Source organism: Danio aesculapii, chromosome 13 (assembly GCF_903798145.1).
Source record: "Danio aesculapii chromosome 13, fDanAes4.1, whole genome shotgun sequence".
In the NCBI taxonomy this organism is placed as follows: domain Eukaryota; kingdom Metazoa; phylum Chordata; class Actinopteri; order Cypriniformes; family Danionidae; genus Danio; species Danio aesculapii.
Window position 1 is genome coordinate 12,792,451 of NC_079447.1, and position 24,944 is coordinate 12,817,394.

Consider the following 24,944-nt stretch of genomic DNA (forward strand, 5'->3'; position numbering starts at 1 on the left):
CTGTGAGCCCTCCGGTCAGACTCCCGACAAGGTCAAGGCTGTACACACGGGTCCCTCTGAATATAGAGAGTTTAAGGGAGAAAGAAGGGGAAAACGCCACATATTTGTCTGTGATTTACGAGGTGGAAGCGAGTGATGCTGAGCAGACGAAAGTGGTTAGCGCACACAGCCAAACATCTACACATTCTTCTTTTTCTAATAGTTTTACCTTACTCGTGCAGCCGTTCAGAATGGTGTTCATATATAGCATCTGAGGCATTGGCTGTCTGTTTCAGGCCTGGCTCCAAACACTCACAGGATTAAAATAAGTGTTTACGAGACCACGGCTTATTGTTTCACCCTGCTTTTGGCGGAGGGACTTTTCAGACATTTCGAAATGATTTAACAAACCCCCAACAGAACGAATTACTTGCTTTTGGGAACGAAAAATTGCTGGGAATGCAAATGAGTGAACACTATGTAATAAAATGTGATTTTTATTAGTTCAATTACTTTTACAAACGCGATAAGACCGGGTCACACTGATTGTTCGCTTCGATCGAGCTTATATGCATATGCATGAATTAAATGTGAAATATAAATAGCATTCTTTTGTACAAATGTAAGCATACATATTAAAACTTAACAGATATTTCTTCATAAGGCTTTATATGCTGTTCTTATATCACTATTTCCAACATCATTTTGCGAAAATATAGCCTACTATTACAAGTTCTACTTTATCCGTCAAATAATGGTGAACAAATATCTAGTTTATAGCTTAATATCAAAGTCTCTTGAAGTCTGGAAGTCAATGGAAATTGTAATAGAGTGCCACCTTGTGGTGAAGACTCGTTATGTTCAGCATAGAGGTTGAGTTTCTGCTTTAAATCTGATTATTATAAATTCAATAAACTATCTAATTCTCTAACTCGCATACAATGCCTTTTTGGACAATAAAATTAATATATGCATAAACAATAAATGTAGGCCTAAGTACAAAATCAATTCTGACATGCAATACAGTGCATTATATGATACAATAAATTAAATATGGCAGATATCTTCAACCTTCTGTTGCTGGTTAATATCACAATCCGAATAGCCGTATTAAGCCCCAGAGGCTTCCCATCCAGCCAACCTAACACAAAAAGAGAGAAAGTGTCTTTACAACCATTTAATAACCTTTAATGCCAGACAATCTACAGTTATAATTATTAGTATATTGTTGGTAAATGTATATATATATATGTGTCCAAGAGGCTTACAAAACGACATTATATCATCGTCTCTGCCTGTGCAGTGCATCAACATTTCCTGTTACAGTATTGCGGCCCCGCAAAGCGCCATGACGTCACTGCGGTGTCATTTTTATTTACACGAGACTCCAGCTGTTACATTGACTCGGCAAACAGAGTGGATGAGAGTGTGTGTGTGTCTGTGGGTGTGTGTCATTGCCACGTGATCCAGCTCGCCAATGTCCTTCTACAACCCACTCAGCATCATGGCTGCGGATGCTGCGGATGCTCTCCTCCCGCACCGCATCCCCGGACCATGCCTGCTGCCCCTGCTGCTCCTGCTCGCCTCCACTCTCCCTTCACCGAGCCACGGACTGCTGGGCTTCCGACCGGAGGACACGGGAAAAGATCTGTCCGTGCAGGACGGGGTGCTAAAGGCCACTGAAGGGACGCGGTTCATGTTACGCGTGTACTATGCAGCATCTCCACAGAGGATCAACCGGACCGTCAGCAGCGCAGCCGCACCGTGGATCGCCTTCATCGAAGAACCGGAGCCGGGCAGAGAGGGGCAGGTGCACCCCAAACGCAACTTATGTGTGGAGGAGAGCGCCAGGAGCTCGGATATTGAGCTTCTTGGGTCATTCAAGTCAGCCTCCAGCCAAAACTCCATACTGGTGGAGCTTCTCGCCAAAGACCTCCGGAGAGGAGAGAACATTAAGTATTTCTCCATGTGCGCCTTTGACGGGATCAAATGGGAGCATTACCGGACACGCGATTTCTGGCTGGCGGTGGTGGAGCGGCCGCCGCATGCGGACGGATGGCTGCAGGCGGGTCTCTCGGTGCTGTTGCTCGCACTGTCCGCGCTTTTCAGCGGGCTGGTGATCAGCATGCTCGCGCTGGACCCGGTGGAGCTCAAAGTGCTGCAGAACAGCGGCACGGACAAGGAGCAGAAGTACGCGCATAAGATCGAATCAGTGCGCAAGCATGGCAACTATGTCCTGTGCACCTTGGTGCTGTGCAATGTGCTCACCAACACTTTCTTGGTGGTCTGGATGTGCCAGATCCTCGGAGTAACGCCCGTTTCTACTGCGGCGTGCACTTTTCTCATCTTCTTCATCGGAGAGATCCTGCCGCACTCTGTCGCATCCAGGCACGGCTTGGCAATCGCGTCCAAAACCGTGTGGCTGACTAAGATGCTGATGCTACTGACTTTCCCCATTACCTATCCCATCAGCAAACTTCTAGACAACATGCTGCATCAGGAAATCAGCAACTTCTACACCCGTGAGAAGTTACTGGCTATGCTGAGAGTCACTGACCCGTATCATGACCTGGTGAAAGAGGAGATGAACATCATCCAGGGAGCTCTGGAGCTCAGGAGCAAAACGGTGGAAGATGTGCTGACCCCTCTCAATGACTGCTTCATGCTGGCCTCGGACGCCATCCTGGACTTCTACACCATGTCGGACGTGATGCAGAGCGGATACACTCGCATTCCGGTGTTTGAGAACGAAAGGTCCAATATTGTTGATATTCTGTTCGTCAAAGATCTGGCTTTTGTTGACCCAGATGACTGCACGCCGTTAAAAACCATCACTCAGTTCTACAAGCACCCGCTGCACTGTGTGTTTAATGACACCAAACTGGATGCAATGCTGGAGCAGTTCAAGAAAGGTAAGATGCTTGTACTCTAGCTATGTAAAGTTATGCAGATCGAAGAAAAAAAGGTAAAGTAGGTTTGAAATACTATCATGAATTACTCACCCTTGTTTAAAGAGATGACATATTAATTAATTAAAGAATTAATTAATTAATTAATTAATTAAAGTAATTAAAGAAAAATTACATATTAATGCACTTATCCTAAGACCATCTGAGATGCAGGTGACTTAGCTGTAATCATCCTTGTTGATTTATATGCAAGTGAATGCTAACAGCATATTTAGAGTAAAAAAACATACAGCTAAAAAACAAAATTAATATCTGTGGCCTGATGTTTTGAAGTCAGTGAAGATGACTGAGCATTATTCATGCATGTTTATCTTTAATACACAGCCTTGACAAATGCTTTTTAACATGTTCATGGCAGCCTGGAGTGCGAATTGCTGTTGCATAATAATGTAGGTACAAACTCAGATGTGAAATGATGCTTATAGTTTGTTTACAATTTTTTTGCAGCATCTATGAGCATTTTTGATAAACAAAACAACAAACATATCAGCACCACTTCAATACAGGAGTTAATTTATAATTCTGACCAATGGGTCTGCTGTACAGTCACCAGTTTGCATTTTATGTATCACCAAGAAGTTTCCATCTAAAAAAAATGTCATCTTGGATGGCATCCGGCCTGCAGCGAGTAAACTAACAGCACATTTTCACTTTTGGGTGAACTGTCCTTTTAAGGATTTCTTTCTTTTGTGGAACAAAATCAATCAATAAATCAATCAAACTTTAATTATATAGCAACTTATCACAACCAGGAGGCTGCTCAAAGTGCTTTACAGTATTAAAAACAAAATTAAACATTAAAACACATAAGATGGTAAGAACACAAGTGTCAATAAAACAAAACAGCATTTTATACTACCAAATACCAAGAGCACGTCTAAATAAATAGGTTAAATATGAAGGTGCAGGACCATCAACTGCATTAAAAACAAACAACAATAGGTTAAAATCAATTCTGAAATCAACAGGGAGACAAGTGAGGAGAGTAAAGGACAGGTGTAATGTGCTCACGTTTCTATTCGTCAGCATACGAGCAGCAGCATTTTGCACCAGTTGTAAGCAATGAATTAGGGTTTGGTTAATTCCAACTTAAAATGCATTTTGTAATACTCCAGACGAGAGCTGATATTAGCATGCATGACTTTCTCTAGATCATGCTGGCTAAGAAATGGCTTGGCTGGAAAAAGCTTGCCTTGATCACTAAATTTACCCGTTTATCAAATTTTAAACTACTGTCCAAATTCACTCCCAAATTTTTAACTGCATGGCTAAAATGTGGGAAAAGCTAAGATGATTTGAGGGTGACTCATTAGGCAGGTTTGAGTTGCCAAACACAATACATGACCATATTGAATAACACTGTCTTCTAAACAACATTGGACCTGATTAACATTAATGAAATGAAATGAAAAAAAGTAATTAACAAAGTAAAGACATACATTTACACTCTCAGAAAGAAATGGTACATTGTTGTACCAAAGAAGGTACAAACCCTTGTCACTGAGCAAGACCTTTTTATGGAACAGAATTGTACCATTGCAGTTTGTATCTTTTAAAGACATGATTTGTACCATGGGAAATCAAAATGTACCTACGTTTTTAAACCCTGCAGATACAATATTGTACCTTCATCAAAGGTACAAATCTGATCCAAGAAGGTACCACTACAGTGACAAGATACTTTGTGCCTTAGTGTCAAATGTGTTCCTTCAAGAACTATTTAAAGGCATTTTGCTGTATTTAAAATGTGTCAATTTATTTTCAGTGATTATAAAACATCAAATAAATTTTTTAACTGTTTTTTAAAAATTTCCTTTTGTGTAAATGCACCTTTTCCATCTACAATAAAGAATAAAAAATACTTTAACATTTTTGTGAAAAGTGTTGTGAAATGTTTAGCAAAAGTGAAGTTTCATAAACTAATTTCGAGAGGAACACTTGATATGATTGAGCACGTCTGGCCACTCATCTGTAATCAGTAATAATCCAATCAGAGTGATCCTAGTTTACTATAAATGGACCATTTTCTCCCTACTGTTTCTATCTTTGTTTGGAAGAATCCCCCCTTCCACCCCATCTCCTCCTTTTCCTCCCTTTTCTAAAGGGGGAGGTCTCGAGACTTACCTGATCTCGGATCTCCTGATATGCTTATCGACCGGGCGGGAGCCCTGGGCTCAAATATCTCCGAGCTCAGGGTTCTCTCCCGGGACAGCATGCCAAACCTGCTTTATACGCCAAGCATATCTAAGTGGGAACTCTTGAAATAGATCTTTTGATTTATGTTAGAGAAACACATTCTCCCATCTACGACATAAAACCTTTTTTTTCTTCAATTTCCCACAATACTTTTGTAGTTCATTTACTGAATTTTAAAATAGAAATAGAATTATGTAAAAAGTATCGTAGTGAGATAGGCACAAAGTTTGATTAGTTTTACAATACTAAAATGTCTGCATAAACACTATGCATATGCAGGACTTTTGCCAGCTCACAGGTGTGGTGGAAAGCAAACACCGAAAGGTGCAAATATCAATAATGAAAATGTATTTATCAGAAAATATATAAATGTTTATTAAAAATGCCTTAAATGTTTAGTTTACAATACTTATAGTTTTGTTTTACTAGTTGTTTACCACACCTGTAGAACTTAATAATTGTTTATGAGTTTCTTTAAACGTATGCTTTTAAATGATGATTCTTGTTTTAATAATTCATAAATTATTCATAAAATCACTTTGCCTTTACAGTCATATTTATTTTCATAGATTTTAATAAAGAAGGAGTTGTCCAACACTTATTTACCTTTTTTATGAGAACAAACGTGTTCCTTCATTTCAGTTGTACCATAGAGGTACATCATAAGAGGTATTTTCTGAACCATATTAGGTACAACTTTTACAAAAGTACAAAACTGTTCCTTAAAGAACATTCTTTGTACCCCCATGTACTTTTTTGTTAGAGTGTAGGACTCTAAAAACACGAAGATGCGATTTTCATTTTTGGGTCAACTGTCTCTTTAAGAGCACAGTTCAGTGACTGCAGTGACTGGAGAACATATTGTACTATATGAAATTATAGATGAAAACCTGCTGCATAAATGTTAAATGTTTAAAGTGATGCATCAGCCTGTGGTTATGTGACCTATATAGAATATATATTATCTATTATTATATCAAATATTTTTCTCATCTTTATGTGTTTTAATACTTGGAGTCTTGTGCACAACCTCATCATTTGACATCTGCAAAAGGGCCAAGCCACCGGACATGAATAATATGAATTTGTTCCCATGGCAACCAACCATCTCCATTCATGTCATCATTACTTACGGTTCACTAAGAGAGCAAGTATTGTTTGCATGCAGACAGACATATTTTGACACTCTCTTCTAGAAATCCATTACATTACTAATGTCAAGCACTTGTATAAAGGAATGAAGGTGTAAGAATATAGTTTTCCTTTGATCCTGTCCTGCAGAAAGCCTATAGTCAGTGATGTGATATGATGTGTTCTGACTCCTGCTATGAAATCATACTTTGGCCTTTACTGCATCACTGTGGCAATTACGTAATAATGTCTTATTGAGATTGATGGTGTTTTCTATGAAGGCAAAGCTACAGATCAGCGGCAGCCAGGGCGCAGAGTGCTATAATTCAGAGGTAATGCAGTAACCTGTCAGATTTACCGCTCTCGCCGGGTACTAGATTCACCAGATTTACCATCCCCTCTGGGCACAAACACTGGTCTGCTGTAGATATAGTAAAGAGATCATGAGCAGTATCAGTTCCACAAGCGCCGCAGGAATCCAGGGCAGTTAAAGCAAAGTCCCAGACTAAAAAATAGCATTTTCAGCACAGACTGGCACCACACTGCACTTTTTTAACCCTGGATGGAGATTAATCTTTGGGCAAGACCTTAATTTATTTTGTACCACACACACAAGAACAGTCTGAGACAAATTTGAGGTCACAGTTCATTTAGTGGATTGCTCTCTTTTTACATATTGAAAGATATTTGAAGTAGGATTAACTACAGTTTTTACACAGAAGTTGCTAATAAATATTAAATACTGACTTAAAAATGAATTCCCAAAACAGAAAGACTTAAATAAACCATACTCCAGTTGGTCCACTTTATTAGGTACACCTTACTAGTATTGGGTTGGACTCCCTTTTGCCTTCAAAACTGCCTTAATCCTTCATGGCATAGATTCAACAAGGTACTGAAAATATTCCTTAGAGATTTTGGTCCATATTGACATGATAGCATCACGCAGTTGCTGCAGACTTGTCGGCTGCACATCCATGATGCGAATCTCCCGTTCCACCACATCCCAAAGGTGCTCTATTGGAATGATATCTGATGACTGTGAAGGCCATTTGAGTACAGTGAACTCACTGTCATGTTCAAGAAACCAGTCTGAGTGGGTACACTGTGATCATAAAGGGATGGACATGGTCAGCAACAATACTCAGGGAGGCTGTGGCATCAGATCAGGCCTCTGGCATCAACAAGGCATTTGCACCCACAGAACTGCCGCTTCCTGGATATTTTTTCTTTTTTTGGACCATTCTTTGTAAACCCTTGAGATGGCTGTGCATGAAAATCACAGTAGATCAGCAGTTTCTGAAATACTCAGACCAGTCAGTCTAGCACCAACAACCATACCACGTTATTTCATGTCACTTAATTCACCTTTCTTCCACATTCTGATGCTCAGTTTGAACTGCAGCAAATAGTCTAGACCATCTCTACATGCCTAAATGCATCGAGTTGCTGCCATGTGATTGGCTGATAAGAAATTTGCGTTAATAAGCAGTTTAACAGGTGTACCTAATAAAGTGGCCGGTGAGTGTATATATGTATTTTTTGTGATGACATAATTCAATTAAATATCCCCAAGGAATCTAGAAGACGTTCAATATCAGTGTTATGTCATTCTGTATCTTATGAGTAAAAAGAACTCTGACTATACTGTAAAATTATGGCTAAAATAACTTGCTTTTATTTTAGAGTTAGGTTAATTACATTTCAATCACATTAGATATTTAAAAATCAGACTACTACACATTTATTTGTTCAAATGCTCTATTTAGTTAATTTTGGTATAAAAATTATAAATATCAGTGAGGTCTAAATAATAGTAAACTCCATTAACATTTGTCATTAATTTTATCATACATTTTACCATGATTTACAGAAGGCAACCTCTAAAATGTCATTCATTTATTCATTTGTTTTCTTTTCGGCTTTGTCTCTTTATTACTCCGGGGTCACCACAGCAGAATGAACCGCCAACTTATCCAGCATATGTTTTACACAGTGGATGCTCTTCCAGCTGCAACCCATCACTGGGAAACACCCATACACTCTCATTCACACACATGCTCACACACTACAGCCAATTTAGCTTGTTCAATTCACCTATACCATGTCTTTTACTGTGGGGGAAACTGGAGCACTCGGAGGAAACCCACCTCTGAGTGGAAACCCATTTTAAATCATACATTTAGCATGCTTATTTCTTTTTTTAGATATGATGATGAATCTTTAGACATTAGACAGGTTTGAAATGGCACAATTCATTAGGAAGTAAATGAAGTATCATAATTTTGGGAGGAGCTGTCCCTTTAAATCAAGTTTCTGCAAGTGCTTGTCTGTGCAGAAACATCAGGGCAGATTAGCTGCAGCGGTGACCTTTTGGTCCAATCAGTGTCTCAGCTTGGGACCATATGGACAAGAAGAGCAGAGGATCTGCTTCCTCACACAGAGCATCCGAGCTGCCAGTCTTTGAAGCTTCAGCCTGGAGTGAGCATATTACAGCGAGGATAATAAAATATGCAGGCTCAACCTTTCCCTTTGCAGTCAGTTAAATAAGGCAGATGCTGAACAGCAGGTAAAGGTGAAGCTGAATAAATTGACCTTTTTCTGAAGACTAAGCAGCAGAAGTGGGAAAAGATGCAAGTCCCAATATCCCCCCCGACCCCCCCCTCCCGTAATTAAATACGTAATTTGCTTGCTAGAGAAAACAAGAGGCCACCATTTTAATCAAACTTACTTACACTTGTGAAATGGAGGAAGAAACTGATCCATGAACTGTGTACTGTAAAGTTCCTGTCAAGCTCAGACAAAGTCCCATTCATCAATAGTCTTTTCTGGTCCTTTCTTTAACAAACGGCCGATGAATCTCTCGTTGTAAGTGTGTAGATTACTGAAGCACTCTTCCGAAAAATGGCGAGAACACAGCACAAGGCTGGGGCTATAATGCTGAGGTATTTTTGCAAAAAACAAACTTCAACCACTGACTCTTCACAGCCTCTTCACATGTTTGGGTAGGGAAAATAACACTAACTTTCCCTCACACTTCAGAGAACAGCATCTTTGCAACGATTTAACCGGTATCTGCTACAGTGTTTGTGGGCAGGGCCGGGAGTTTTAGAATTTCCTGTGCACGCCGCAAATGGCCGGGGCTTAAGTTCCATAATAACGTCATGCTGGCACAGCTAAAGACTTGTTACCATAGCGATTCAATCAAACTACTATGAGTCGACTCTTTTATAGATGAATCAATAACTTTAAACATGGTGCACTTTCAGATTTAAGCCTTACCTGGATATTTCACTTCACTTAGAGCTGTGTTACACACTGCATAGAAGGTCATTTTCAAAAACCCATCATAGGGGCTCTTTAAAGCATACACTGATTATTTTTGAAGAAACATTTACATATGAGCAGAAGGTTTTAATTATAATTATAAAAAAAGCATGATTATTTATTTTTTAGATATAATGATATCATAATGACCAATGATATTCATAATGCCTTTTTAATTTTAGCTATCTTTAGACATTAGACATTTTTAAAACAACATGCTTCATGAAGATCATTAAATGAAGTAAGATCATTTTGAGAAGGGCTTTCCTTTTAAATCTAATGGACAAATATAAAATGTTAAATTTAAAGCATATGCTGATTGTTTGCAATGTGCAATCTTAAAGAAACTGCCCACCCAAAAGGAATATTTGGACTAGTTTATGCTCATGTAATTTCAAGCACATCTTTATTGACTTCATTTATTCTTGGAGGAATAAAAGAACAATATTATTTTCAAACTATGAATTACATTTATGATTATGCAATTTTTTTTAGCACATCAGCAATATTCAAAGATACAGCATTAGTGATGAATTTAGGAACAACAAATCACAGAGGGTTTGTTTGATCATCATTTGATTGCCAACATCCACTACGTCTCTGTCTTTTGTCCTGTTCTAATTCTGCTGCTCTGTCCTTTAAAAGAATAAAGATGCTCATAAAAATAGATTTTAAAAGGTCCAAAATCATAAATAGCATGGCTGTACTGTTGAGTCATGTCAGAACAAACGGTTTTATTCACAGTAATTCTGTGTAATTAAATAAAAAATGCTATGTTTGTAAACTGCTTGAGTAAAAAAAAATATTTTGGTTTTTAATATGACTCAATAAAGGTTTAAAGAAAAAGGTTTAATAAATACTGTCTATGCATTAAGATTTAAAGGGATTTTAAAGTACACTGTAAAACCCAACAGTCAACTTTATCAAATGAAATGAGTGTCGGTGCCAGTGGTGTAGTAGTTAGTGTGTTGACACGTGCACTCTGGTGCTCACGGCGACCAGAGTTCGATTCCCGCCTCGCGGTCCTATGCCGATCCGTCCCCTCTCTCTGCTCCCCACGCTTTCCTGTCAATACTCTCTACCCTCCTGTCCATTAAAAGGTTAACCCCCCCCCCAAAAAAAAATATTATATAAATAAAATAAAAAATACAAAATAAAATAAAATGAAATGAGTGTAGTTAACTCAAAATTTACTAAAAACTAATTCTACTTATTTGAAAAAAGTCTTGAACTCAGTGTTGAAGGTAAAGAATTAATAAATACCTCATTACTTCAACTTAAATGGAGTAAGCTCACAGTACTCATATAGATTAGTTTTTTAACTCAAATGGTTTGTTGCAATTGGTTTCCTCAAACAGTTTGAGTAGCCTCAATGAGTTTTACAGTACTCAGTTGGTTTGAGTTCTCTTCATTTATCGGGTTTTACTGTGCTCAAATTGTTTCTTTTATTCAAATGGATTAAGTTTACAGTACTCATTTAGATTAATTTTTGAACTTAAATAGTTTGTTGCAATCGGTTTACCTTAACTTTTTGGGTTTTACAGTGTAGTATTGAGTTAAATAATCAAATAGTTAAATTACATTTCATACTAATTTAATGATGTAAATACTCGTCCACTGGTATTCATTACTACTCGCTACAGTGGACTTTGAAGTTACTTCCTTACTTAAAGGGACAGTTCACCTAAAAATGTAAATTCTGTCATTATTTGCTCACCCTTACTTAGTTTCTTATTTTTGTTGAGCAGAACACAAGATATACTGAAAAATGTTGAAAAAAAATGCCATCAACTTCGATAGTATTTTTGTTCCTATTATGGATGTCAATGGCTTCCAACATTCTTCAGAATATCTTCCTTTGTGTTTAACAGAAGAAAGAATTCATGAAAGACTAGAACAACGTGAGTGTGAGTAAATGTTGAGGACATTTTCATTTCTGAGTGAACTATCCCTTAAAGTAGGTACTTGCTTTGATTAAGTAATTGTTTCATGATGGCTAAACATTGCTATTCACTACTACTCAGCTACAATTCACTATGGAAGGGTTTTAAATTGCATTCTCCCTTGATTAGGTAATAATTTTAAGTAATTATTTTGCAACTTCTATACTTTACTATTCATTAATACTTACATATTTTAAATAAGTAATTACTTTGTGACTGCTAAATACAGCCTTTCACTACCACTCACTAAAATTCCTTGATTTTTATGCCAGAATGAGAGTATATTTCCTAGCCATATCGGCCTAGAAAATAGCAACTATATGACTATATAAACAGTGTTGAAATTTTGTATCACAATTCTAGTGACCAACATGACTTTGGTTATAAATATTATCAATATTGTGTTGTTAAAATTAACAAATTTTAAAAAAGTCACACTTCAAGCATTCATAAAGTTGTTTGTCTGAAAATGAACAAAAAACAAATTTTGTAGCTTTATTTATTTATTTATTTATTTGTTTGTTTGTGCAACATTGTTTACTTCATTTGGATTTGTTTATTTTTGTATTATTTCATGTACACCTTTATTTGTGCTTTTATAGGTGCACATTTTACATTAGATTTCCTTATTTGGGGCATTGCTTGTTTAACTGTAATTAAAATTTGCTGAAAAGTATCTTATTGCAATTCTTTGGCTGATATTGCGATTTACTTGGAATTTAATTTTGTGAAGTCAAGCTTCAGCTTATTGTTTTCAATAGGGTACAGCTCACATTGTAAATAAAAAGAGTATAGCATACTTTAACAATATATATAAAAATATACACCACCGGTCAAAAGTTTGGGGTCAGTTTTTTTTTTTTTTGAAGAAAAAGAAGAAAATGATTCTGTTCATCAAGGCAGAATTTATTAAATGTGAAAAAACTTTAAAAAGCTGCTTTCTTATTGTATGTAGTTTCCAATGAAATTACTCCAGTCATTATTGCTTTTATTACTATTATCATTAATAATACTGATAATAATAATAATTAATATTAGAGTAGTTTCTGAAGGATCATGTGACTCTGAAGAGTAATGAAGCTGAAAATTCCTCTTTAAAATCACTGGAATAAATGATTAAATTAAATGATAAACTTCTTTTGAACAGTTATTTTATTGTGCATTAACGTTTCACAATTTTACAATTTGTACTGTGTATTTGATGAAATAAATGCAGCCTTGGTGAGCAGGAGAAGCTTATTACGAGAAGTCATTATTACGAAGTTTTACGACAAACAAGCATGTGTTTTAATACGTTCATAACTGCGTTCGTGTTTTACCATCATGCTTTAAAAAAAAACACAAAAATAAAACAACCTAAATTTCACCATCTATAAACCCTATAATAACTCCTGTAAAGCAGTTTCAGAACATTCTGTCACTCGATGACACTCAAATACCCTGTCAGAAAAGTCTAGTGGCTGGGAATGAGCTTTTTACAATGTCTACTATAATGTTAATGTTGTTTTGGTGTGTTTACATTGATGAATATGGCCACAGTGTAAGTACACTGTACAGTTACAATCTAATAGCCACATTTTATTGTTGATAACATAATATATGCCTTCAGTGATTTCCTGAAGATAAATACCAAAAAATAACGCAACTGGAATAACTACAGCAGTCGCGATCGTCTGATCTCATATGAAGCAAGAGATTGCAGACATATGATGACGTGTGCAGGTGCTGTAGTGGTGTCCCATTTCTTAGGGGTACATTTTGAAGCCCTTCCCCTTCACACTCTGTTTCAAGGGTTACAAAAATAGAATTGGGATTGGGCCTAACTTAGTTTGAGTCACTGGGCGTCGCAGGCACTGTTATTCAATGGTTCAGTTCCTACCTCTCGGACAGGTCATTCAGGGTGTCGTGGAGGGGAGAGGTGTCCAACCTACAGCATCTAAACACTGGGGTACCTCAGGGCTCTGTGCTTGGGCCACTTCTCTTCTCTATCTACACGGCATCTTTAGGAACAGTCATCCAGAAACATGGTTTTTCCTACCACTGCTATGCTGATGACACCCAGCTATACCTCTCTTTTCACCCTGATAATCCCTCGGTTCCAGCTCGCATTTCAGCCTGCCTGTCAGACATTTCACTCTGGATGAAAGATCATCATCTCCAGCTTAACCTCATGAAAACGGAAATGCTTGAAGTTTCTGCCAACCCGACTCTTCACCATAACTTATCAATCCAGATGAATGGAGCAACCATCACTGCATCCAAAATGGTAAAAAGCCTTGGAGTAACGATTGATGACCAACTGAACTTCTCTGACCACATTTCTAGAACTGCTCGATCTTGCAGATTCGCACTCTACAACATCAGAAAGGTCCGACCCTTCCTATCTGAACATACTGCTCAACTCATTGTTCAAGCTCTTGTCCTCTCCAAACTGGACTATTGCAACTCTCTGCTAGCCGGGCTACCAGCTAGTTCTATCAAACCTCTTCAGCTGCTTCAGAACGCAGCAGCACGAGTGGTCTTTGATGAACCCAAAAGAGCACATGTCACTCCGCTACTCACCCGTTTGCACTGGCTGCCAGTTGCTGCCCGCATCAAATTCAAAGCTCTGATGTTTGCTTAAAAAGTGACCTCTAGCTGTGCTCCTTCGTATCTGCTCTCACTTCTGCAGATATATGTGCCCTCCAGAAACTTGCGTTCTGTGAATGAACGTCGCCTCGTTGTTCCATCCCAAAGAGGGAAGAAATCACTTTCCCGAACTCTCACATTCAATCTGCCCAGTTGGTGGAATAAACTCCCTAACTACATCAGAACAGCAGAGTCACTTGCTGTCTTCAAGAAACGACTAAAAACGCAACTGTTTAGTCTCCACTTTCCTTCCTAATCTGCAACTGCCTCTCTGGCTATACCACTGTGCCCTCTTTCTCTCTCTCTCTCTCTCTCTCAAAAAAAAAAAAAAAAAAAAAAAAAAAAATTCTACTAATGTTTTGCTCTTAGACTTTTACACACCTGAAACTTGTCTATAGGGCTTGTTCACTGCTGCTCTTATAGTTGTGTAAATTGCTTCCTTGTCCTCATTTGTAAGTCGCTTTGGATAAAAGCGTCTGCTAAATGACTAAATGTAAATGTAAATGTAAATGTAATAGTTTATAATAGGTTACAATTAACTAAAAACATCGGTTGTCATGACTAATTGATCATATTATTTTTTACAGCATAGGGGAACTGTAAAATGAGCTTATTTTCAAAAAGAAGTCACTTATGCTCAAGGTCAAATGTCATTCTCAAGCTACACAAACACCAAAATAGAAAAAGCTCAAAGCATAAAAGCAGTCAGCATGTACAATTGCGTATATCAGCATGTGCCTTGTGTTGTTATTCAATTTAGAAAGCAGACATCAGTTCAGCAGTTTTCCTTGCCATTCTCAGCTACACACACTGTGCTTTATTTAGCATTTGTCTTGCTCTGCGTCACATGAGTAGAGTACAGTGCCAGCTTTAACGAGTTCATTTGCTGGCACAGCGGCTACGGGAATGGCAGGGACATCCATGTGTGTGTGTGTGTGTGTTATATAAGAGCGTAGTGATGTAATGCAGTTCCCTGAACATCAGCTCTGAGGTGTGTGCGTGTGTATCCAAGTGTGCTGCATTGCCCTGCTCTTCACCTGATCCTGCAGAGTCTTGACTTTCACGTGCACGTGAGTTCGCTGTCAATGAAAAGCAGAGCGGCTTCTAACCGTTAGCTTCTGTATCCAAAGGTTGAGGATTATTTGATTTAATCCTCTCCGACTGAAATGATATTCCAAATCTGGCCTGAATGATGATTAACAGAAAGGCTCGCCGGGGATGTTTTGTTTTGACGAAAGCTTCCGTTTGGGATTTCAACGAACAATGTTGTATTCATTTAACATTTCAGATTATGAGCTTTGAGTCAATGGTTATTATATTTTTAATTTATGCGTGATGAAAACAATATCGCTTAAGTTAGCTTTAAGATGTTTAGCTTATTATATATTTTTTAAAAAGTAATTTATTTAACGTTTCATTGTAAATGCTCTCTTTGCTTGTGAAATGATAGACAGGATTTGGTGCAACATCAAGCTGTTGGTTTCTTCTGTCAGTGGCAATAGAGATTTAACAACCACATGTTTCAGCAACAGCTTGTTTGTTTGCTGAGCTGTAATAAAAAATGAAAGATTTATTAAATAATCTGCTGAAATGGGCTGTATGCACAGCTAGTGTTTTCAGCCAATGGTAAACTTCCGGTGAAAGGTTTCTGTGACTACAATTTTTTAAAGTTTCTTTTGCAGCCTCGACATCATAATGTAATTAAAATACAATTAGTTACATAAACTTAAGCATTCATTTAGTTGTTCAAGCGTAAAGCGAGATGATTGACCATGTAACAGCGAGCATCATCAGGATCAGCAGGCGAGTGCGGAAACTCCATTCAAAATACTGGTGTAAAATAAATTTCCGTATTATAAACAGATATTTTGTGGAAAAATGCAACTTATCCAGCATATGTTTTATGCAGCGGATGTCCTTCCAGCTGCAACCCATCACTGGGAAACACCCATTCACACTCTCATTCACACACATACATTACGGACAATTTTAGCTTACCCAATTCACCTTTAGCACATGTCTTTGGACTTGTGGGAAAAACTGGAGCACCCAGAGGAAACCCACGCGAACACCATGCAAACTCCACACAGAAATGCCAACTGACCCAGCCGAGGCTCGAACCAGCATCCTTCTTGCTGTGAGGCGACAGCACTCCCTACTGTGCCACAGCGTCGCTTAATTTATTAGTAATTTATCAGAACAATTATTTAGTTATTTTAATTATATATGTATATTTTTTCTTAATTTTTTTTTTTTTTATTTCTATAGTTTAATATTGCGTTTAATATTGCGTTCTTTGAATTATACAATTTTACTAATCCTCTTTTACCTTATTATTATTTATTATTGTTATTTTAGACTATTTATTTGTTATTTATGCTCAGAAAATGTAGTAAAACAGTAAACTTGTACAGTAATAATGTACAGTAACTGTTTTCTGTTGTAATACATTTTAAAATATTAATTATTCCTGTGATGGCAAAGAATATTTTTCAGCAGTCATTTTACTGTATGATCCTTCTAATAAGTTGATTTTGTGATGAAGAAATTCATGTTATCATTTAGGGGTTCCACTGCATTACAATTGTCAAATACAAGTAATTTCATTTATTCGAAAAATCTGTAGCCGGCGCAATAGCCTAGTGGTTAGCGCGTCGACATATGGTGCAGTAGCACGTCAGGGCGTCGCGAGTTTGAATCCCGGCTCGATGACATTTCCCTACCCTACCCCCCTCTCTCTCTCTCCAACTTCGCTTCCTGTCTAAATACTGTCCTATCTAATAAAGGCAAAATGGCCAAAAATAAATCTTAAAAAAAAAAAAAAATCTGTAGCACAAATATTGGTAGTATATGAACATTTTTGTAAACCATTTGTCCCGCGGCGGTATCACACGTGGAGGTAGTGGTCATTTTGAACTATCACTCACTGTATGTGCGAACGTGCATTGCTATAGCCGGTTCTCACGTTTGGAATGTGCTGCCACTAGAATTAAAAATGGCTTTGTCAATGCAAATTTTCATGTCTAAATTAAAGACTCGTCTATTTTCTAGGTCGTTTGAAGCATAAGTCCCTTCCTCAGGAGGCCAACGGTCTCGTTTTTAATCCTGTTTAGTGTGGTCAACTGTGGTAGCAACTTTCAACTATATAGGTGGAGTTATTTAATGGTAAATTAATTTCTTCTTTTAGACATTAAGCAAACTGTTTTTTTGTATTATCTAGTTTACATCTTTAATGCTCTCTTTTACATTATGTGCCTATTGTTGTATTGTTTATTATGTCTGTACTGCTTGTTTGTATCTTCTCTGTGAAGCACTTTGTGCGGCCTTGTGGCCGTTTGGAAACATGCTATATAAGTGAATTGAGCTTGAACTTGTATGTACATAAACAAAATATTTTCTAACATAAAACCCAAATAGGCATCAAGCAAACATGAACTAAATGTCAGGAAAATCATTAATGAGCAACTTTTTTAGGACTCAACGACAACAACTACAACAACAACAACCAAAAAAAGCAGATTTTAGCTCAGTCAGCTTTATCATCAGCTGTAGGGCTTCCCAAACCCCATTGCATAATCCCTCAGCGCCGTTTACATAAGGTCAGGTCTGAATCTTCACAACTGTCATAGTAAATCTCTTCATCAGCCTTCAGATCAGCAACTCTTCATGGCAGACGGCAAAGCTCATCCCCAGAAACAATGCAAAAGACTGAGCAGCAGCACTTGCAGGCATCCAGAGGGGAAAATAAATGGACAGGACTTCATTTACTAAAGTTATGCGCCTATTGATTTTGCACACTTTGCCTAATGAATTTATTGATTCATGGGTTGATATAATAACATTGTGAATTTAGTGAAATTAGATTTACATTAATGCAGACGTGGAGAGTAAGCAAGTATCTGACTTTCTTTTTTCCAAGTATGAGTACCTCAGAGCATTAGTATTTTGGGAGATTTTTACTTTGCCATTTTTCAAGGCATGATAATGTCCTTTTTACTTCACTACTAAAATTAAACACCAAAGATGTGATAGCAGTGCTGATTTATGAACAAGCTGATTTATTAAGTTATTCTGTTCAATTGCTTTTGTGAATTTGACTGATAATGGTTATATCTGTTTTTGAGTTACAACTCACTGATTCAAATGATCCATTCACAGCGCGTGTCCAGTTAACGATTCATTGATTCACATGAATTTTATCAGACTTAGAGCAAGTCTCCATTTACTGATTCAAATGATCCAGTCAAAGAAAGTCTCTAGATAATGATTCACTGATTCAAATGATCCAGCCAAAGCAAGTCTTCTGATAATGATTCACTGATTTAAATGATCCAGTCAAAGAAAGTCTCTAGAAAATGATTCAGTGTTTCAAATGATCCAGTCAAAGCAAGCCTCAAGATAATAATTCACTGATTTAAATGATCCAGTAAAAGAAAGTCTCTAGATAATGATTCAGTGTTTCAAATGATCCAGTCAAAGCAAGCCTCAAGATAATGATTCACTGATTCAAATGATCCAGTTAAAGCAAGTTTCTAGATAATGATTCACTGATTCAAATGATCCAGTCAAAGAAAGTCTCTAAATAATGATTCAGTGTTTCAAATGATCTACTCAAAGCAAGCCTCAAGATAATAATTCACTGATTTAAATGATCCAGTCAAAGCACGTCTCTAGATAATGATTCACTGATTCAAATGATCCAGCCAAAGCAAGCCTCGAGATAATGACTCACTGATTCAAATGATCCAGCCAAAGCAAGCCTCGAGATAATGACTCACTGATTCAAATGATCCAGCCAAAGCAAGCCTCGAGATAATAATGTACTGATTTAAATGATTCAGTCAAAGCAAGTCTTCAGATAATGATTCACTGATTCATATGATCCAGTCCAAGCAAGTCTCTAGATAATGATTCACTGATTCAAATGGTCTGGTCAAAGCATAACCCTATTTAACAATTAATTTTACAATTCACAATTTCGAATCCCAGCTTGTGTACCTTTCCACATTCTGTGCCCCTGTCTCTCCCACTTCACTTCCTGTCATTCTGTCAAATAAAGGCAAAAAGGCAAAAATAAAAATGAATTCATTGTATTTTTTAGTCTGACTCAAAATGAGCCAAGAATGATCGATCCTCTGAACCTTTGATTCATGCACAATACTTTTGAGCTGATTTATTTTTGAAGCTTTTTTATTTTTATTTCTGAATTAATATTTTCTAATTAATTCTCTTCTCAAGTCAAAAGTTCACTAATTCAAATTAGAGACTCCAATCAGGCCGAGTCTCAAGTTACTGATTCAATGATTCAAATTATCTGGTCGGAGTGAGGCTTTGATTAAAGATTTACTGAATTTGAAAAGGAATGTTATGATTTTTGGGGCGACGCAGTGGCGCAGTAGGTAGTGCTGTCGCCTTACAGCAAGAAGGTCGCTAGTTCGAGCCTGGCTGGGTCAGTTGGCATTTCTGCGTGGAGTTTGCATGTTCTCCCTGCGTTTGAGTGGGTTTCCTCCGGGTGCTCCGGTTTCCCCCACAGTCCAAAGACATGCGATACAGGTGAACTGGGAAGGCTAAATTGTCCTTAGTGTATGAGTGTGAGTGAGTGTGTATAGATGTTTCCTAGAGATGGGTTGTGGCTGGAAGGGCATCCGCTGCATAAAACGTGCTGGATAAGTTGGGGGTTCATTCCGCTGTGGCGACCCCGGACTAATAAAGGGACTAAGCCGAAAAGAAAATGAATGAATGAATGTTATGATTTTTATTTGGGTATCTGTACAATTACGCACATACTGTACTTTATTTTTATACTTCATTCACCGCTGCATACAGATTATTAGTGTAATAAGTGCAGATAATTAGATAATTCTTGGGTGTATTACCTTTTCTTGGTGAATCACTGAATGCCCCTCAATTGTAAGTCGCTCTGGACAAAAGCATTTGCTAAATTACAATGTAAATGTAGTATTAGGCTAAATGGCACTTGCATAACTCCTTCCATGATGCTTCTATGTCTCTTTTTTCCCCACTGTAAAGGGAAATCTCATCTGGCCATCGTACAGAGGGTCAATAATGAAGGAGAAGGAGATCCTTTTTATGAAGTCATGGGCATCGTCACTCTGGAAGATGTCATCGAGGAGATCATCAAGTCTGAGATTGTAGATGAAACAGACCTCTACAGTAGGTGCTCTTTAAATATGGCTAAAGTTGCAAAAAGAGCAATTATAAGAGGAACATTTCTTCTAGACAGCCATTGCATAGCGTTTGACTGAGTGAAAAGCTTTCCAGATCCCTGCTGCTTCCTCATGCATAGTCGATAACACTGTGACCCTGTTGCAAATAATTACCGCACTAATTGGATTCTAAAACTCTGTGTTATTTGTCTTCTGGTGAAGCCTTTTCTCTGCAATTATCAGTTCGGATTTAATCATGGCTAACAGTGGGAAGAGGAAGGTTAGGCTAGCCTACTGAAAAGAGGTACTATTATGGTTTTTAGAGCTTTAATCTCCTTTGGTGTCTAATGTTGTGGTTTAAGCATGGAGCTCACTCAAACAACTCCATTTTATTTCTGAGTTTTCTTCTGCAAATGTACATACCAAATGTAGTATCCCACATTTAAATAAACTAGGGAGGCAGGGCCTGGTTGAGGTGGCCTGGTGGTAGTAGTGTGTTGTCCAAGCCGACGGTTGGCTGTTGGGCTTCGTCAGTCAGGCCAGTTGGTTTTAACTATAGATCCTTAAGCCCAGGGCTCCCTCCCGTTCGCAGAGCGAGAAGGGAGATTGAGCTCAAGTAGATCTCAAAAACTCTCTGGATGAAGTGGCTAAGGTGAACTACTTTGAGAAGGAAAGATCCTGATGCTGGGAACTAGACCAAGTGCCCATTTGGCTTATGCTGTGTTCACACCAGACACGGCAAGCGTGGATAAATCGAGCTATTCGCATGTAAAAAGAAGGGTGAACATTGAGTTTACTTGCTTCATTCGCGCAACAAATCCGATTTATTCGCACGTCAAATTCACGTCACAGACACGGATTCGCGTAATAGGTAGGGCTTCTGTCTGCCCGGTGACTCTAGCTTCATTGCTAAATGGCTAACATGGATTTTATTGAGAGAATAGCTGTGTTTATGTGCTTCAGGAAGGCTGATAAACAGCGTTGACTCATTTGGAGCCATGTCCGAGTCCACTAGATCTTTTTAGAGGTGCACCCAGCTCTGAGTTCATAACCTTCTCTAGAAACTTAACCTGGAAGATGGAAGCTTTTAGCGGTGCTTCTTACTGAGCTGAGCTCACGTGAATCGAATCTTTCGCACCACCTCATTCGCGCCGCAGGATGTCTATTCGCATCTTTGCATTGACTTAACATGTAAATCACTGGTGCTTGACGCTTCTTCCGCATCTGGTGTGAACACAGCATTAGTCTGTTACATATGACCCAGGGGAAACCCACGTGGACACAGGGAGAACATGCAAACTCCGCACAGAAACACCAACCGGCCCGGCGAGTACAAGAGCAGGCAGTGTTCTTGCTGTGGGGCAACAGTGCTAACCACTGGGCCGCCGTGCCACCCAATCTATGAGAAAAAGGAGGAGAAGGGGAGGAAGGGGGGTTTCTTGCATACGAAGATAACTGTGGAATGAAGACTGTGGTTACATATAGTAACTTAGGAATCATATGATTGGAGGAGCATAATTAGCTAATGCGGGACCGGCTGTGGTAAATCATAAGCACGTGATCCTCTCGAAATTAGTTTATAAATAAACCTCACTTAATGTGTTCCACATATAGCCTCTCATAGGGTTAATGTTAGATCTTGTTGGCCCAATTCAGCATGTTGAATTTGGTTGAGATGTCTTCTGAAGAGAGCAATTTGACTGGTTATTCAGCAGCGAATCAGAGAGCAAGTTGACGTAGTGATGTAGAAAGTAAAAAAATTAAGTCAAGAAGGAACACAGGGCAACATGGTGGCTCAGTGGTTAGCACTGTTACCTCGCAGCAAGAAGGTCACTGGTTCGAGTCCCCGCTGGGTCAGCTGGCATTTCTGTGTGAAGTTTGTATGTTCTTACATACTGGATGCTGGATACGTTTGCGGTTCGTTCCGCTGTGAATAAAGAATAAAGGGACTAAGCCAAAGGAAAATTAATGAATGAAGAAGGAACACAAAGATGTTGGTTGTAATTTTGATACATTTCTCAAATATTTGCAAACGAGATGGATTATTAAAGTATCAGGGCAAATTTCTCCAAGGTGAGTGACAATTACTGTGATAATGGTACTAAACACTGCTTTGTTTACGCTTTGCATGAGGTCGTCGGAAGTTCCGATTTCCTATCGGCAACAAGAAAACAGGCTACTGCATCCTGTGGTGTGGAAAGACACATCCTCCCACGTAGATGCAGAACACGCACTCATTTCAGTTGGCTTTGGTGTGTTTACACAGCATTTTGGTTCAGACGGAATCAGACATGAGCCAATATGAGGTGACAGCAAAGTTGGGTTTTGTCAGTGCTACTGAAGTTGTTTGGCGTCTGCTTGGTGTGTCCAGGCCCTAAGAGATGCTGATTCACAAATCTAATTTACCAAAACACATGAAATCTGTTGTTTACATTGAAAGATTTAACCAACTTGTGTGGAATATTTGTGCTTTTATTTATTCCTTTATATTTATAATAGCTAATTACTTCACATGACCTTTTGCTCTAAACAAAATCTTTATTTCTACATACTGAGGGCTGTAAATCCTATAATATCCAATGATAGTGCATTTTCTGCTTTATTTTCAATATTTCAGATCTTATGCATATTCTCTAGACTGTCATTCACTGCTTTGATTTGAGGTACTTTAAGGATCTGTACAACATTTGTATGTGTGTGTGTTTGTGTGTTCTGCAGCTGATAACCGTACAAAAAGGAGAGTGTCTCACCATGAAAGGAAACTGCAAGATTTCTCCATATTTAAGCTGTCAGAGAGTGAAATGAAGGTCAAAGTTTCACCACAGCTTCTGCTCGCCACACATCGCTTTCTGGCCACAGGTAAACTCACAATTAACAACGGTAGAAAAGATTCAGATGTTAGTCTTAAGGTGATCTGCATACTCCAAAACAAAGACATGATTTGAATTGAAAACAGGGGTGCTAAAACTTGTCCTCCGGCACTCCAGGACCGGGTTTGGACACCCCTGATTTAGAGGATATAGGCACTGAGAAAATAGTTTCTTGATTCTGTTAGTAAGAATCAAGATTTTTTTATCTTCTGGCCGATCAAATACTTTTTAGAATCCGATGAATCTTTACCCCCAACAATTTATTCACGTTTAACTGAGACTTCTTACTGAGGGTGCACTTAAAAACACTTGCATATATGAGAAAATAATAAACAGTATTTCCATTATCAAGTCTAGTTTTGCATTAATGTCATGCAAACTGCTGCAGTGTGAACACACACAGTCTGCTCTTTTCCAAATACACAACAGCACAGAGCGAACCATATCAGCAAAACAAAATGCTAATGGATATTTTTTTAAAGGGAGAGGAGCTACTCGATGCGTTCCACCCTGTTTTTATGTTTCATTTGAAATGATATCACACATGGAACAAAGCTGCAGATTTGAAGGAACTACAGGTTACCTTTAAATCACATAAAACACAAAGCCTTATTTGACGAAGTAAAGTATCTCCTGATCGATCTCAGCAATGAAAATCATTAATAAATAATGAAGCATCAGAATGTTGCATTTTACTGTCAGTACCATAAAGGCATGTATTATTCTGTCTCCTCTCTTTTCTGTTGGCAGAAGTCGAGCCTTTTAAGTCCACTCATCTGTCAGAGAAGATCCTCCTGCGACTGATAAAGCATCCGAGTGTTGTGCAGGAACTTAAGTTTGACGAGAAGAACAAGCGCTCACCAAAACACTACCTCTTCCTGCGTAACAAGCCTGTCGATTACTTCGTCCTCATACTGCAGGTTAAGCACTTAGGAAGAAAAATTTTAATAATGCAAAATATTTACGTTTTCATTATTAAAAACTGAATTTGTTTCGGTTGCTAGGCTGTTTATTTGCCTACACATTATATTACATTAATACAATGAATATACACTTACATTATTATTTATTTTTATTTTTTTTGGCCTTTTTTGCCTTTATTAGATAGGACAGTATTGAGACAGGAAGCGAAGTTGTGAAAAATAAAATCTGAAATTATTATGTTATTGAACACCACTGTAGGTGAAGCAAAACAGGCTTCAAATAAAACCAAAACTGCTATTTTTCTAGCCAAATAGTTTTGCTTGAAAATTAACATGTTACAAAGTATATTTAAAATATATATATTTTAAAAAACAGTACATAAGGGCAAGAAGTTTACAGTGGCGCCTCGATATTTGCGGCAGTTAGGTTTAACTGTAACGTTTAAATATAATTGGCGAAATCCTCAAAGTAGAAAATAAGTCCAATATTATAGAATTAAACCAAAGATCAAAACCTGTCGTCAGGAGCAAACATTCATCACTGTCAGCAAAAGGTTCATAAAGCTTTTTAGCTTTGTGTGGATAAAGTTGGCATCCAGCGTGATGTTCTTTTACCCTGCAGTTACTGATCCACAAAACTAAAGCAGACTCCATCCTTAAGCGGGTCGCACACCAGATGTGCCACCCACATGACAGTTGGAAGTAACAGATACTGTACACGCACATTCATTCATTCATTTTCTTTTTGTCTTAGTCACTTTATTAATCAGGGGTCGCCACAGCGGAACTAACCGCCAACTTATCCAGCATA

General features: G+C 38.1%; 1 protein-coding gene across 1 annotated transcript in view; it reads left to right on the forward strand.

The window, feature by feature from the left end:
• Positions 1–1,456: 1,456 nt before the first annotated feature.
• The window catches only part of LOC130239775 (metal transporter CNNM1), a 44,810-nt gene continuing 21,322 nt past the window's right edge, over positions 1,457–24,944 (forward strand). Inside the window, exons 1-4 of the mRNA XM_056471099.1 lie at positions 1,457–2,891; positions 20,204–20,347; positions 23,059–23,199; positions 23,961–24,130. Of these exons, the coding sequence (XP_056327074.1) occupies positions 1,457–2,891; positions 20,204–20,347; positions 23,059–23,199; positions 23,961–24,130 (1,890 nt within the window). The remainder of the gene's footprint in view (positions 2,892–20,203; positions 20,348–23,058; positions 23,200–23,960; positions 24,131–24,944) is intronic.